We start from the raw sequence: 17749 nt of genomic DNA, 5'->3' as shown, positions 1-17749 counted from the left end.
TTTGTTCTATCGGGAATTTTGCTACCAGTATAATCTCAAGTATCATAATTTCCGTGAACGTACAAGAGAATGAAAGTCGATCTCTTCATCTATGAGTTTATCAGCCTCCAGCGTGTAGTACGCAACCCCTGTCACAGCATCTATAGGACCTTTCTCAGCTTGGGTCTTTATTGCTTGGTACAGCATGAATAATGAATAGAGTCCATATACCTGAAGCAGTACATGAAACGAGAAAGTAAATAGAAAGAACTGTGCGCGAGTGAGTTCAACATTAAAAATGTAATGGTGTACAATATACACTACCTTCTAATTACGTTCTACGCTATTGATTAATTCTATTTTATAGCCATGACACATATTTTTCATAGGTATTTTTGGTTTTAAGTTCTCTTAAAGGAAAAAAAAAAAAAACCCAAACATTACGCAATGCTACATTCAATATACCACGATCAAATTTCGAAAGTGACCTATGTACGTAGAGCATGTTTACCTAAATGGAAAAAAAAAATCTAATCCATGATCATTTAATACTAAAACTAGTGCATTTTGGGTGCAGGAGCATATACAAGTTGTATGCTAAATTGGTAACTACAAAAATCTGGTTTTCTCCATTAACTATGATTTTCAGTTAAACTGAAAGTGAATACTACAATTTGATACTAAAGAAGTTGGGTATATACCTTTATATATATTTTTTTTCTTTTTGAGTTGGGAATAACAGGCCTCACCTTTAGGTACTCGAACATGCAGATTGAAAACCAATTGCTGATCAGTTTCTCGGTGACCGATTCAGTTCTTAAATGAGAGGATATACAATCGTAATGATGCAGAGTTTAGATGTATGTCCAAGATAATTGCATAACAACGATATGCTAGACTTTACTAATGGAATTGGTTTAGTATCCGAAGTTGACGTCTCTTCCTAAAGCTTAATATAAGACTTTATGATTCTGACATAATGACGTTCGATTTATTGTTTTCTCTAAACGTAAATTAATAATCACTGTACATTACGTTCATGCATGACAATGATAACCCCAACCCAACCCAAGGATTGATTTATTACTTTGTGAATAGTTTGTCCAGAGGCCTTCTGGATTCAGATGCCCCCATGATTTCATCTTCAACAAGAGCGGTCATCACTCTGAAAATTGAATAAAGGGGATAAATGAAACATGAAGATAAGAATCAATAGACATTAAGTTAATTATGCCAAGAGCCCTAGCCCACGCTTCTAGATTGGTGATTGGTGGGGATTTTCTACCTGATTGCTAAGAAAGCATGAATGCTTGTAAGCAAACAACCAGATGACCGACGGCTTAAGGTCCTCTCCGAAGGACCTGGTAATGAGGATTAATGCCTTACCAAAGGGCACTTGCGCACCAAGTGGGAATCGAACCCGGGTCACCGGAATACGAATCCCCCGCTCTACCGACTGAGCTATCGCGCTTCTAGATCATCACACTGGCAATGCAACCAAGCTGTGTGTTGTCACATCTGTACAACTTCCCCAGTACTGTATGTATTTAACTTATTTTTTCTCGTTCATCTAGTCCATCGCAATGTCAGGTGCTCTTTCAATATCAGCACATATAATATAGGTTTTCAAATATTGTCATGATTATATCATAGATAAGATATTTGTCCTATGAGACCTCAAAAGAGATGTTTTGTTGGATTTCAGTGTCGAATGGGCAGGAAAAAAGGGGTGTTGTACAATATTTGGGGGTCATATCAAATTTTGTTCGCAGTGGACAGTCAAATACTTTCAGCTTTCTTATTGTTCGTCCAACTTTTCTCAAAATTTCATTGATCATATTCTTCCAGTTTTCTTCTTCGACGCAAGCGTGCCATTTTTATAGATTTCCTTTTCTTTAAAATGTGCTGCACAAGAATATTTGAAATTTTTGTTGTATTGCTGAATTTGGTTTGTCAGTTTCCTTTTGTTTCTGGAGATTACAGATCTTCATCAATGACTGTACATAGATGTGGACACAACGGAATGGTTATAAACGTATATGAATTATTTTGATTTGTTAATTACTTTCGATTTAGAATACACTTTATATAACTCTGTAATTCTTTACAAAATGACCTTTTAGGGGCGTTTTTCAAATGCAGCTTGCTTAATTTTTTTTTCTGGTATTTCCGTAACATTTAAATTTTATGTGGTATTTTTGTTATTTGTCTCACCACTTATCTAACGAGGGACACATCTTGTTAAATAGTGTACATAGCCCGAGTCGAAATTTATGTAAAACTTTGACAACACTAATTGTTCCTTTATCTATAACTAGGATGATTCAAATGACCATGGGATATAGAACGAGGGAAAAATATGTTGTGGCACTGTAGTCTGTAACAGTGCAACCACGGAAGAAAATTATATAGTACATGCTTAAATGTAAAGAAATGTGAGAAAAAATGAACTTACTCTGTAAAGACAATTGAATTCCATTCACTGACGAACGTGATTGCTAACAGGGATGCAATTAATTCCCTACAAAAAGAAAGTAAAAAAAAAACGTAGGTCTTAATGTTAGGAATTGTTGCGCATTGTACCCGATTAATGGTGAACATTTCTTGAGCATGCAGTACTTTTTATTGAGTTTTTTAAAATAATCTTTCATACAAGTAAAAATTTGCACATCCGGAAACTACAGTGTAGGTAGTGACAGAAAAACGTCTTATTTATTCATTTCATTTCATTTTTTTTTTTTTTTTTTTTTAGGGGGGGGGGGTTGTCATGCAGCACCACAAACGCACACTCCGGAAAACAGAACATGCATGCTTTCCTTAATAATTATCCGAGACATTCTGGTTTCTAGACTAAAGTATAGAACTGGGGTGACTGGGGCGTGCCTCAAGGATCAGTAATCGGTCCGATTCTCTTTATTTGCTAAACTACGCCAGTTCAGGACATTATTCGAGCACTTGCTTTCTCTACACAAGGCTTAGCCTCTCCTTAAAGTCTTCAGGAAGGGAGAATGTTGTATAGGGAGTCTTGGAATCTGCCTCCAGGAAGTACGGAACTGGATGGTAAGCAATCATCTGAAACTTAATGACACCAAATGGAGGTGCTTTATGTCTCATCTTCTTTCAGACGAGTTCAGGAGGCTCTGACTTTGATGTCAATGGCCAGGTTCTGCCATTACCTTCAGTATGTGATCTAGTGTCATTTTTTACAAGAATATAAACATGCGCCAACACGTCAACATGGTTTTGTCGCAAGGTCTCAGTTGCTCTGAGACGTATTGGAATTATTCGGTCATACCTTAGTAAGAATGTGACTGAGACCCTCATTCATGCCTTCGTGTCTTCCCTTCTCGATAACCGTGAAAGTCTCTTGTCTAGAATCCCGGACAAAGATATAGCAAAGCTCCAAAGAATTCAATATTCAACCGCAAGACGTGTCACCAGATCAAAAAAACACAACCACATCATACCAATACTCAAAGAACTTCACTGGCTACCCATTAAATCACGAATTCGCTTCAAAGTCCTTGTAATAACATTTAATGCTGTCCACGGTCTTGCCTCGAAATATCTCTGAACTCATTTCTCCATACACGCCCTCAAGGACACTAAGATCATCCACCCTACAGCTCCTTCAAGTACCTAGACTAAGAAATAAGACGCAAGGTGAAAGGTCTTTCTCCTATAGCGCCCTTTGGAATTCCCTACCCAGTAATCTCCGATCACAAAATAATCTCGGACTTTTCAAATCCCAACTTAAAACATTTCTCTTCAATGAAGCATTCAATTAGATAATTCCTTATACTTGTGCCATATGTATTTGATTAATGTTGACGTTCAGTTTAAGTGTAATTTTAAGCAATGTCTTATATTGTATGATATTATTTATGTAAAGTCCTGCAGGTCTGAAATGCGCTATAGACCTACATTATTACTATTATTATTAATTTAAAAGTAAACGTTATAATCACGGAGTTCACGAATGGGGTCTGACTACCGAGTTGCTTTTGTTTTCTCTTCTTTTTTTCTTCTTATTTTTTCATAACAAATTACTGAAAAACATAAACATGATAAACAACCTCTTAATTCAACGGGACATCATACTGCTGTCAATTCATTATTTATGGTTATTAATTTTCATAACGTACTTTCAGAAAAAAAAACTCCGTCGTACCTTTCTCGACCTTGTCCCGTTTTCTTCGTTTCCAATTGCCTGACGAACTCTATCATTTTCTCCTTCTTTTTTAGCATTCGGTAGAGTACGATAACTGAATGCTCCATAAAGTCTTCCATGTACTGGGAACATAAAGTGAGCATATTGAATATATCAATTTTTGTAGGATTCAAAGGGATTTTAAACCAGTTGGTTTCATACGAAAGAGAGAAAAAAATGTTTTAAAAACTAGACCAATGATTGGAGGAAGAATGAGTGAATAATAATGAGTTAAAGTCAGGAGCATTTGGATATCCAGATCACTGAAGCTATTACAATCCTATCATTGGCAATGAGACCTACATCGGTGATTTCATATTTGAATAAACATATTTCACATAAATTATATTTTTTTGCTATGGAGTATGCCGCAAGATCATGTACTTGTATTCGATGAATGGGCAATACGGTTTACACTGTATTATATTGGATGAATTGTTTGATTTATAATTGTTATTATTATTTTTATTATTATTAATGATATTATTATTGTTGTACTATTACTTTGAATCCCTTTAAACAAACAAAACAAAAAAGAGAGATAAGAATTTAAAGAAAATAATAGATTGATACCTCTGGATCTGATGTTTCTGGGTGAACACCTAGCCCGGCAAACATCATCAGTGTCACATACTGGACATTCCCCACAAAACGAACTCCTTGAGACTGAACTCTGTTATCAGCATCCGTCATATCTAAACTTGTACTAGAGACTGATCATAAGACAAAGGAATTAGTCGATCGAAGGTGAACATATATTTCAAGCGAGTCTCATTATATTGCTGTCAATTTGAACTGTAAGACACGCCCTATTCTATAAATGAAATAAGCGTATTCCATTCGAATTGTTGTTCTAAATAAATTTTATATTGGTCAAAAAGTAAAGTATTATATAAACTTGATGGATCGAAATACTTCAAGAGAGATAATAATGTATATCAATGAATATCAGAATAAAATGAATTTACCTCCCCTATTTTTCTTACATCCCATGCATCAGGTACTTATTTTTGTTTTAAATTCATATGCAATACATTGTTCCCTCCGTGGACTAGTCAAACGGGAAAATGCAACATATTGACTGAAAGTAAAAACGCCCTAAATACCTTCGCGAACTCTTTTCAGGATGTTCATTCGAACCATGGCTACTTCTTCCTTGGCACGTTTCACTTCAAGCCGTTTCTTCCTATACCAACAGGCTAGAATAATTGTAGGTATGGTGATGAAGATGAGCAATACAATAACAGTGGGTATTACGGTAGCTATCAACGGGTTTCCTTCCGTAGGCCACGCTGAAACAAATCCCGGATAGAACTTTAGGTTTCCGTGTAGCACCTTTAGAACATAATTGAAATAATTGACCATGCCAAGTAAGCCACAAGTTTCGTGCGATAAAACCGATTCAAAGCTTCCAAACTTTGTCTATCCAGAGTAAGTACTCTGACGGTGTTTTGCCCACTAGCACACACCTACAAACGCAACGACACATCAGCACACATAACACCCACAGCCACAAACACACGCAAAACCATATTACTCACACGTATACCCAGCCCAAACAACACACAAACACTCACACCTACACCCTATTGCTGATGCGCGTAAGCTCACGCATTCTAATTTTCACCTTTACCCCTATAGCCTTTACACTTTCTCGTGCGCGTCATACACCGTACACACCCTTGTACATAACAATCGAGACACTCAGATGTTAATATAACATTCGGGATGGTTTCGTTCACATTGTGACTAAAGAAATTGAAATCTAAATGCATATACATGTAATCAGCCACCCCTAGACCATGAAGTCGCCTGAAGTGATGTACAAATGGTTTTTTATCTTGAAAAGGTAGTAGATCCAAGCTCGAACATGGTGCATAACTTGTCAAACTTTATTAGGAATAACCATCACAATAACGAGTTGAAAAAAATGTAAGAGAAAACAAGGTCTGAAGTTTGTAATCACTCAAGCATGAGATTTGCTTACTGTGCAATTTAGTAAAAAAAATCGAGCAGTCTGCAAAGACTGGTGTCAAATGAAACCTTTTTTTTTTCATTCAACTTTACAACTTATATAGAATGATGACAGTCTGAAGGAAGATCAATTATTCTTTCTGATAAAGATATTTTTGTAGCTAAAAAAGGGAAAATTAGTATTTTGGTTATTTACCCAGAAATCTCTCCTTGGTGAATTATTGTTGGTTTGGGAGTGACTGGTCACAAATGGATGAAGATCCACCATGTGCTCGTTTTGTGTAGAGCACTGTCCCCAAACAAACAAATGTTAAGACTTGAATTACCGTCACTGCTGGTAAGTTCCTCGTGGTTCCTTCACTGCGTGTTCCATTCTCATCACCTGCGAGGGGTCTCTCTTCGGGTAGCTGGCATCCAACAACATCGGTTTTAAGGTAATCCACATCACATACACTGCTTGGTCCAAGTAGAATCTGAATATCATCCTTTCTACTTCCCAGATCTAAATTAAATCCCTGGATAAAGAGAAAAAACTGCATATTCGTCAATATTCATGCAATTATGATAAAAAATTTAATTCCTTTTTTTACATTGAAGATACAGTAGCTGTAAAAATACATTCAGTTGTATTCAGATCGGCACAATGTACCGTGCTGACCGGCATGATTGCATCTTTGAAAGGGCAGGGCAAGCACAACTAGTTGGAACTAAGCTGAAGATAGCGGTTTGTTTTTGGTGAAGATTTGTTTATATGCCATTTTGACAAGAGTTACGGCAAACTTTTGTACATACCATAATTATCCTTTTTTCATATTAAAAGGATACACAAGAAAAATATTTCATATATGTATACATCATATTGGTAATAATATCATTATGTGAGAAGTGAGATTTTTTATTAATAGAGTCAATGGCGACAATAGTCAAATATGACTAATCGCCACTCAAACCAACATAAGAAGAAGAAGAAGTTAATCTCATCATGGACCTACTACTCAGAGTAGTCCATGGTCTTATCAAGGCATGTCATGGAAAGGATGATGTACAAAACAATAAACGGGTTTCGAAATTTCAGAGAGAGAACTATTCGCTCAGTTGTCAGTCATGAGCATCATTTCATATTAAAGATGATTTTTTTTTTCAAATAAAAGTTATAAGAAATAAATGCATGAATAATTTGATAAATATAATGAATAAATAATTAAAACTGAAAGTTAAAGATGCTTTTTAATTCAATTATTCTTTAGTTTTTCGGTTCAATTATTGAGGTATCACTGGTACAGACCATTCACTCATGACAATTAACAAAGTACTCATATGCATTTAAATCGAAAACTGAAATGTAAAACTGGTAAAAGGACAAGGTTTTTGATAATTATTCTTTGTATGCATTTATTCTTATCCAGGAGATAAAACAAGATAGCGGAACGAGTGAGGCAAACGGGAATATAATTACTGTTATTTCGAGCCGTCCGTTACTGCTTTCATAGAGTCTGTTTGGTCCACCGAAGCTTTCATAAATTGGGTCTGGGTAGTATTCTATCAAGCCGCCATTGATTATGTAACCATCGAAGTCAAATGTCAGATTTGCGACAAACGTGATTACGTCAGGTGCTCTTTTCCTTACGGTAGAGGCGACATCGTCAGGAAATTTTGGCGATGGGCATATCAGCAGAGTGTCTGTTCCGTTGCAAAGCTGATATATATTTTTAGAAATGATGCAAGGTTAATCATAATGCCCTATAATCTTTACTTTATGCAGGATTACTACCTGGAATAAATGCGTGCACTGAAAAAAACCGGGGTATAAATGTAACACCAGTCCGGAATCTATATTTGACCATACCAGAGAAGTTTTAAATCAACACCAGTTTGATTTTGGACTAATTCCAAATAGGCGTTTATACAACACCAATTAGTGTTAAAACAACATCTATTTAATTTCAAACAAGTGTTGTTTCAACACCTCTCTGGTGTGGTCATATACAGATTCCGGCCTGGTGTTAAATTAACACTGCAGTGTCTTCTATTTCTATCGAATTCAGCTGCATCTGATTTGATATGAAAATGAAGTGCATGAACAGGAGAGATAGAATAAACTGACACTTGTCAAAAATCAAACCTCTAAGTACTGATTTTCATTTGCCTGTTTTGCACGATTATTATGATTACAGATGAGTGTTGAACCTCAGTTATGCCTTTCTCATCTGACTAGTGCACCGGAAACAAAATTATTTAAGAAATAATATTGATTCAAAATTGATAAATTCGATTATGGAAAACAACACCAACCTTTAACGCTCCTTCGCCTAAATACACGCACACTCCCAAACGCGCATATACCCATACCAACCAAAACACACATAATGTTAAGGCCACTGCAAAACTTATGATTTGTCTGCGACACAATTTTGTAATAAAAGGAAGTAGGATTTGATGCTAATATTGAGACATGAAATATCTTTACTGCGCAATTTTCCAAATTATCGTACGAGTACATATGTTCAAATCTTTGACTATGCTAACATCCTTATTAGAATACAAAGATAAAACATAGTCGTAATGGCATCACAGCAATCGTACGACTGGTTAGATTTGGAACTAATTTGGCCTTTACTCCAAAGTAAAGGTTGACAATCATTCGACGTTCTTAAAATTCTTTCAGTTCAAATTATACATCACTTTCACTCGCATTCTCAGAAAATGAGCAAACTGCGACTTTAGAAATTGTATCTTACCTCAAATGCGCTAGTTGTTGGTGACGTAACAATGATCCTGGGGATTTGGACCAGATCAAAACGTTCTCCTGTTATTTCAATATTAAGACCTCCTCTATGTCATACAAACATTAAAAAAGATCGAGAGTGGAATAGTCATTTGGCGGTTCTACACGAGAATAATATCCCTAAATGCTTTATCGTTCATACAGATATATTTGCATTCAGCCTGTGCCACAATTCCTTCAGAGAACAAGAATATTCTCTAAAAAATTTATTTAATCCAAGTGGATATCTTTTATAAAACAAATATGCAAGTTTTTCAGATAATATACGTATACAAAATAAAAACATTCATAATATATACATTTCAGCATACAATATACCATGCTTTGCGATGACAGACTATATTAGGTTCTACGTTGGCCCAATCGTGTAGGCCTACTTGGCGCCTAATCTGTGGAAAGCCAATCTGTTAATACGCGCGTGAACGAATTCATGACGTATCAAATGACAAAATAGACCAGTTACGATCATGGGCGTCGGAGCAGAGCAATCCTAAGTTTTGTATTTGAAGAGTTTAGTTGCAAAAGGGATTAGGTCCACTTTTACCATTCCCAGAAAAACCATGTTTTTTAATTCTCACTTACTGCAATACTCATATGAGAAACTAAATTGTCATGATATACTACCCTATCATGTGAACATAAAATTTGGTATATATAAAAGAAATCTACCTGTCTCATTTTTTTCTATATATTCTTTTAAAAATCACAATTGTGGTCCTGACCCCTTTTGCAACTAAACAACATGAAACCAATCTATTACGACTAAAAAGGTAATTTTTTTTGCCACTTTTATTTATATTTTCATATGAATTTCCAATGTCTTTTGTTTTCATTAGAACGACTAAAAATTTAGAGGATTTGGGACAGAAAACAATAAAAATTTATGAACAATGGACCTAACCCCTTTTGACAAATGAGCTCTTCAGAATAGTTTGTTTGCAAAAGGGGTTAGGTCCACTCCAAGAATTTTGTTTTTTTTTTATTCTCCCATATTGCAATATTCTTATGCGAAACTAAATTTTCGTGATACTCTACCAAGAGAACGTAAAATTGGGTATAACAGAAGTCCACCTGTCTTCATATTTTTGTAAATATTCTTTTCCAAAAAAAAATATGTGTGGACCTAACCCCTTTTGCAACTAAAATGAAATGGACCTAACCCCTTTTGAAAAAAAATAATTTTTCTTTGCCATTTTAGATCACTTTCTAATGGGAATTTCAACTTTTATTTGGTATCATCTTACAGAGCTACTAAAAATCTATACATTGAGAAAAAAATATATAATTTGATGAAAAATGGACCTAACCCCTTTTGCAAGTGAGCTCTTCATTTGGAGGGACGCCACAATAGATCCCCCCAAGAACAAAGGATAATCCTCTGCGCCGACGCCAAAGATCACACTACAATAAGAATACAACGTTACGTATCAAATGAATATTTGCACTAGGTATAACGTATCAGAAAATAAAAAAGTGACGTATTAATATAAATGGCATACCGATACCTCGTCTTAAAATCGTGACGCGCGTCTGTAATCAAATTGGCTTTCCATACCAGTTTCATTGTCGAAAAAGACGAATGAGTCAGCATCAAATTGTTGGAAAAAAAGATGAAAAGTGGACTTACGACATAATTGCTTCGGATCTGTCAATATCAATAATTACTGGGTTTAACTTGTAAGTGAAGCTGTATTCACTAAACATTCTTTCCACTCCATCAAACGACATGATGAATATCAATGAAGTCTCTTCATTAATTGTTATACTGCTTGTAATGCAGGTCGCTCTCATATCACGAACGGTCCTGAAAAAAATGATACATTCATGAATTGTTGCCTTGGAAGTAGCAGGTATTTAGTGAGCTCGATCACCATATTTCGTTACCATCTATATAATATGTCCTTAATAAATGTGTATTATTGTTTTCTGAGAGAAATTGGTTTTATGAAGGCAAAAATATAAAGATCACTATTACTTAGTCGAATATCATTTGATATAGTATCGTGTTTTTTCTTTGTTTCGTGAGTGATCGAACTCATCATCGCAAAATTGCGAAGAGGCACAGTTTCACCTATTAATGATCAGCCCCCCCCCAAAAAAAAAAAAAAATCAGTGTTTGACCTTCATAATATGATTGTATTTATTAGCCTTATCAATAATATACTGCTAGTGATGCAAATGCAATATCATTTCATGCAATATGATGTACTTGATTAATTGCTGTATGTCCGTGATGAAACAATTTGCGTTGCATCATGCCAATTTCTCGCGTGCAATCTACCTGCAAGTTGAACGGATGCTCCGGCCTGAATATGTATATATCTTAATAAATAGAGTACACTTCACAGAGCAAATTCCGAAAATTTGATCAAAGTTGAACAACTAATAAAGAAAAAGATTTTATTTTTTTCTGGTGAAACAGTTCTAAACATGTTTTCATGAATATTCATTAGGTGGGCGGATGATGTCACATCCCCACTTTCCTTTCTTAATGATATTAAACGAAATCATGATTGTTAATTATATATATATATTTTTATAAATGTGTAAATGACGTGTCTCCATTAAGACGTAATAAGTTGCACAAGAAATGAATAAGGCACTTAATTACTTTACTTGTCAATCCAATTGTTTGAGTTCTTGGTAGACAAATTTTGAATAAACCTAATTTCATATACTAAAATACAAAAGAACAAGTGGGGATATGACATCATCAGGGTCCCGTAACATATAGTTTGGCGATTGGTCGTACGCTTGATTTCAACGATTGATTGCACATTTTTGTCAATGCAATCAATCGTAGAAAAATGTTTTACGATCATTACTAAGCTTTGTGTTTAATACGGGCCCCTGCCTATCTAAAGAGGTCATGCTCCTTACAATCCAATTGTTACATGTATTATGTACGCGTGCACATCAATTGAATACCCATTTTTTGAACACATGTTTTTCTCTTTTTTGTCAAAAGATACAAATCCTATTATAATTCACAATTCCAAGCATAGTATTAGAAATTAAAATGTATATGTATTATGTTACACTAAAAATAAGAACAGAGATGAAGGTTATTTACAAATCATTGCAATGTGCTTCTCCAAATCTAGCTTCGATGATTCTTCCTGTGTTGAGGTACATTCCTGTAATTGTGATTCGGGTTCCTCCCGCTGCCTGTCCCTCATTAGGGCTAAACCCTGAGATCATGGGATCCTATAAAAACACAAGTGGAGGTTTATTTATCAATCGGTTGAGAACAATTCTGTTTCGACGAAGTTCGGAAGAACTGGAAACAAACAAAACAAAATGGGCGTCAACAACTGTGTTGGAGCAGTAGGAGGTGACCGACGTGATGTTGCATCTTTATGCACAGTTAAATAAGTTAGTAGATATTATTCCCTAGTGGCGTCCCATAATATTATACCTTATTAATTTGGATTTTTTTTTTTTTTTTTTTTTTTGGGGGGGGGGGGGGAGGGGGGTGAGCATGTATGGCATTCCCTTAATTCATTGAGGAGTTTTGCACGGCACCTTAGATAAAAAATTGTAGATATTGGGCAATAAAGAAAATGCACATATTAACCTTGTTCTAAAGTATTGTGTGATTGAAAACAAAAACCTTTATCATCAAATTGGAATTCTATAAATCTAGTTGATTTAATGTTTCATTTTTAGCTCCATCGAATTGTTTTTAATAACTGCCCAACATGTGAATTCGTAAAACAAAATGAAAAGTTTACTTACAAAATTTATCAAAGCGTTCAGTATGATTAGTGTACTGAACAAATTATTATAGTGTCTTTAAATGCACTAACCCTATAGTGGAACTTTTCAATACTGTTTCCGGTCCTAGTCTCACTACCAGACCATATCTTAATCGCGATGTGTCCTGATGTTACCGCGTGAGATAACCCAGTTAGGCAACTTACACTGAAAAGAGAGGCGGTGTGTCATTTGATAACTTATTTACAAATGAAACTGATATATGTTCTAAGACAAATAGTATTGTATAATTCTTTTATACTATGTTTAATAAATCATGAATCAGTAAAAGAATTAGAGATGAAAAGCACAATGGCAATTAACCAATTACGTGCACACATTGAGGAAGAATGATATTTAATGCATACTAAAAAAATGCCACATGTACCAGGAAGACTGTAGGAATACGCAAGACAAATTTAAGTTGAATACGTCCATAGCTGGTATCTTCAACAAATAATCCTTATCTATGTTCTTGGAGTATGATGTAATAAAGATATCACAAAATAATTATGATTATGCAATTTTATAAATTGATGTAAACAATCATGTCTTCTTGGACCATTTGCTAGTGGTATGATAGCACCGGAGGTGAGCTCTAAAATCACAAATTGCAGACCTTTTAACTTCTGAAGATGACGGCGAGCGCTTTTTATTTGTCTACAATATTAAATGTGTTATCCATGGCCCTGCAGGGGCCTTGCCCCCCCCCCCCCCCCCTCTTCCCGATACGACACCATTACCTCTGCCCTGGTTGATAGTAGGAATCCATGTCAGCTAGGCTACACGCCAAGTCTCCTATTGTAACATTTAGTACATCATTAAATGCCACTCCTAGGTCGGTTCCGATGATTTCCAATCTTGTATTGCCATTAATTGGACCTGATATGGGATAAAACTATAGAGAAAAAAAAGATTTGTTTTTGTCTTTTGGCCTTTCACATGTGTTACAAAGTTAATTGATAATTCGTAATTTTAGTAAATAATAACACCACAGACCTTAACCATATTAGGCAGAAGGTAATGCTTATCACTTGACTATGTATCATTAAAAAAAAATTTTGCTCTGGAAAGCAAATGATGAAATCATAATATAATAAAAATATATCAATTCTGCTTGCCGATATCCAACATTGTTAAATACAACAAGAAAATACTCTAAAGACACTGTAGAAATTCAGAGAAGCGTCTTACCCCAAAACAATCTTGCAAACAGCTTTTCATCAAAAATCATCACAGTAATCATTAAAACAAAACATTGGGGACTGCAGGAAAGCTGCAATAAAAAAACACATAGCATCCTAGGCTTACAGCGGGAATTCTGGTATAAAAGACGCGAGGCAGACTTTTGACAAGTTGACTCTTAATACTTAATAAAAAAAAACAATGAAGTATAATATCATCTTACGTCAGTTATTACTGGTGCTGAACAAAGATTGGTCTCATTCTGATTGACAAATCGATTGTTCTGACAAACATCACTCTCAATGACATTACAGTCATTCCCACACCAACCGCAGTTTAGGAACGAAGGTGTTGCTTCCGGAGATAGACACCGGCTGCAGCTTCCATCGTTGGCTGAACACTTGTACAGAGTCACTTCAAGGCAAACAAAAGTGTGTTAGTATAACTAGATATCTACGCAGTCCGAAACACAAGCCCTCACATTTTACGTACGAATCTTTGTAAAATTGGTTCACCAAATCTTTAAACATTGCGGGAAATTTATGTCTTTCAAAATTGGAATAAAATAATAAATCGTCGTTAGTTTTATTTATACTGATAAGAGATACTTCAACACGTTAAAGGTGTTCATCACAGACGTTAAAATAAAGCACAAACTCTTACTATTGTGCCTAAAGTTACAGAAAATAATTAGTTAATACATTAATGTTATAAGAAGTTTCATATTAGAAAATGGATAAAGAAAAAAATACTTAAGTTACTTATGTCGTACCATATGCATCATTAGGGTCATCTATATAGTGCTGGTCATTCCATTGAACGGAGACGCTTACATTGTTCTGAAGGATGTCGTCATCATACATGTACTGTAAAAAATACATATATATAATTAAAAAAAGATCAAGGCTGGAGTATACTTCATCTGTTATAATGTTTAGTATTTGCTTCCCCAGAGGGTTGGGATATGGACATGTAGGGAAACGCTCTTACCATGGAGCTATTGCTCTTACATAATCTAATTTCTTGTTAGTGCATATAAATGCTATTCACTGTCATTGGTAATGCCATGGAGCTACTAATTGTTAGTAACTCTATGGTGATAAAGTCAAAAGTACTTCGTGTACCGACCTCCCGCTTGTACATGTTGTAAGAGATGTGCTAATTGGCAGGGGACGTGGGCGAGAATAGGTGTTAATTGATAAAGTAAAGCTAAAACATAATATACATGGGAGTGTCAATGTTCATATAGGAATAGCTCGACAAGGTTGCGGTTGAGAATTACACGTTTACTGAGCGATTCTGTGATTTAAATTTGTCAAAGATACGGAATAGACTGTTCCTGAGGCAAAGTACATATTTTATTAAGTATGCGAAGCATGATATTGGCGTTTTAGATATTTAAAAGAGCGTTTATATACATCGGCAGGAATGAATTTATTAAATATTCTTTGATGAAATTTAATACTTTCAGTTAATAAATTATAGAATATCTGTATTTTGACGGATGTTGACGCATACACGATATGACTTGAATACTTTAAATAAGTAATGTTCACCTCTTTAGCCCCACACAGAACATAACTTTCATTGACGATTGTGGTTTCTACTCGTGTCTCATCTCCATCAATAAGAAGAATGCAATCGAATGACTGGATCTGTGAACATTGAATTAAAAAAATATCAAAAACACATAAAGTCATCAACAATATGTTCATAGTTTATATTAATGATTTTTGTAGATCATCAGATGTTATTTTTTTCATTCTCTTTGCGGACGAATCTAACTTATTTTTTTCACATAAAAATCCTCTTTACCTAGCTAATATAATCAACTCTGAACTAGAAAATGTCACCGAATGGATAAGAGCAAATAAATTGTCACTAAATCTTCAAAAAACAAAATATATGTTGTTTAGCAACTCTATAAATACACTTCCCGTTGATATTATTTTAGATGGAACTCCCTTGGAAAATGTATCCCATATTAAGTTTCTTGGAATAACAGTCGATAATAAGCTCTCATGGAAATTTCACATAGATAACATATGTAAAACTATTTCACGCAACATTGGTATAATTAACAAGCTTAAATTTTATTCACCATTATCGTCCCTGCTTACATTATATTCATCCCTTATATTGCCTTATTTAAATTATGGAATTTTAGCGTGGGGTAATACACAACAAACACTCTTAGACAAATTACTCCTATTACAAAAGAAGTATCTACGTATTATATGTCACACGGCATATTTGTCTCATACTGACCCATTATTTGTTAAACATAAAATATTGAAAATTAAAGACTTATACATGTATTTGTTTAATCTCAGTCAGCTTATGTATAACTATAACAACAACAACCTCCCAAATGTATTTAATTCAATGTTTCCAAAAAATCAATCCATTCACAACTATCCAACAAGGCGATTTGGTGAATTTCATTTACCACTTTTAAGAACTTTGCGGGCTCAGAACACATTTATATATGATGGACCGAAGTTATGGAACTCACTTCATAATGATATAACAAATGCAAAATCTTTGAACTCTTTTAAGACTAAATTAAAATTATCTCTATTAAAACCTTATAATATACTCCCAAGTTAAGTTTAATTCATCATCTCTGTCAAGTCATCATTATTACTTTAAAGACTACAATTAAAACATAAAATAATTATTATCCTTTTTTTATTAAAAAAAAAAAAATCTGACACAAGTCCTTCTCAGATGTGCTCATTATTGAGCCTCATACATTATTGTGTCTATCCTCTACATTTTCTCCTCTCCTGTCCGCTTATCCGCCTTCCTACCGGTTATTTGTTCACGGCATCAATCACATTCTTCGTGCATTATATTCTTTCCAGGTTATTTTATATTTTTCTCCCTTTATACACATCATTGAATCCAGTTTGCTTGAGTCCACGACGGCATGTGTTCTATCTACGTACAGCAGCACACATCCATCTTCTCAGGGCATTCTCCCCTTTTTTATTCTCTTTTTTTTTTTTGGGGGGGGGGTGGGGTGGGGAAGGGTGGATATTTATAGGACGGGTTGTTTTGTCCTTTATCAAACTATATATTTCTGATAACTTTGTATTTATTTTGTATTTCCCTCTCATGTATTTTTTTTTCTCATTTGATTATCTGTATTTATACTTTGTTATTTTGTTATTTGTTGTGTTATCTATTTTTTTAGGGGCCCACATTGTACAAGCATTGCTTTCTAGTGGGTCCCCCCATTTCCATCTTAATTTAATTTCTATTGAAAAATTAGTATACATATTTAAAACCTACAATGTGTTGCCGAAATTGTCTAAGTGTTTTTTCACAACATATGTATCATTAATTTTGTTTGCAACGGATACAAATATTTATGTTTATATATGGTATACAATTTGTTTTTGTTTGATGGAAGTGAAATAAAATAAATAAATTTGAATTTGAATTTGAATTTGAATATTATAATGATTTCATTCTTATCAAGAACAAACGTTCGCTACGTTCAATACTTAATAATAACAGTGATACTAATAATGAATTGATGGTTTTAATCAATCACTGTGATTTAAAATCTGCATGATAATCAGTCTAACCCTGTCAGTATAACAGTATGTATATAGTCCTATTTGTAGAATCATTTGTGGTTATGCAGTCACATAAAACCTAACATTCAGAGAAACTAAGCAGCAACAACAGCTGCATCAGCAATATTAACTGCAGTAGAAGTGTATATTGGTAGTCTAGACAAGGAAGAGTACTAGAGCAGCAACAGCAGCAGTGGAATCGGCAGTAGGCCCTCGCCTTGTAGCAGTATTAGTAGTAAGTAGATAATGGGGGTATGGTAAGATACACTCTAA

The 17749-nt window shown here is 34.6% G+C and overlaps 1 protein-coding gene across 4 annotated transcripts in view; it reads right to left on the bottom strand.

Annotated features, from left to right (window-relative positions):
* Positions 1-17749, bottom strand: part of LOC129280187 (plexin-A4-like) — a 48832-nt gene that overhangs the window by 14998 nt on the left and 16085 nt on the right. For 3 of the 4 annotated variants that reach the window (XM_064112263.1, XM_064112264.1, XM_064112266.1), the window contains exons 11-27: positions 15446-15544; positions 14662-14755; positions 14113-14303; positions 13448-13602; positions 12758-12872; positions 12022-12155; positions 10576-10752; positions 8902-8995; positions 7620-7859; positions 6490-6678; positions 5296-5524; positions 4763-4902; positions 4151-4272; positions 2435-2500; positions 1067-1144; positions 729-795; positions 64-210 (exon numbers count right to left, since the gene is read on the bottom strand). In XM_064112263.1, coding sequence (XP_063968333.1) covers positions 64-210; positions 729-795; positions 1067-1144; positions 2435-2500; positions 4151-4272; positions 4763-4902; positions 5296-5524; positions 6490-6678; positions 7620-7859; positions 8902-8995; positions 10576-10752; positions 12022-12155; positions 12758-12872; positions 13448-13602; positions 14113-14303; positions 14662-14755; positions 15446-15544 — 2337 coding nt within the window. The remainder of the gene's footprint in view (positions 1-63; positions 211-728; positions 796-1066; positions 1145-2434; positions 2501-4150; positions 4273-4762; positions 4903-5295; positions 5525-6489; positions 6679-7619; positions 7860-8901; positions 8996-10575; positions 10753-12021; positions 12156-12757; positions 12873-13447; positions 13603-14112; positions 14304-14661; positions 14756-15445; positions 15545-17749) is intronic. The other variant, XM_064112265.1, reaches the window with a different exon arrangement.

This window comes from Lytechinus pictus, chromosome 17, assembly GCF_037042905.1.
Source record: "Lytechinus pictus isolate F3 Inbred chromosome 17, Lp3.0, whole genome shotgun sequence".
Taxonomy (NCBI): Eukaryota; Metazoa; Echinodermata; class Echinoidea; order Temnopleuroida; family Toxopneustidae; genus Lytechinus; species Lytechinus pictus.
This window is presented reverse-complemented; position numbering and strand designations above follow the sequence as displayed.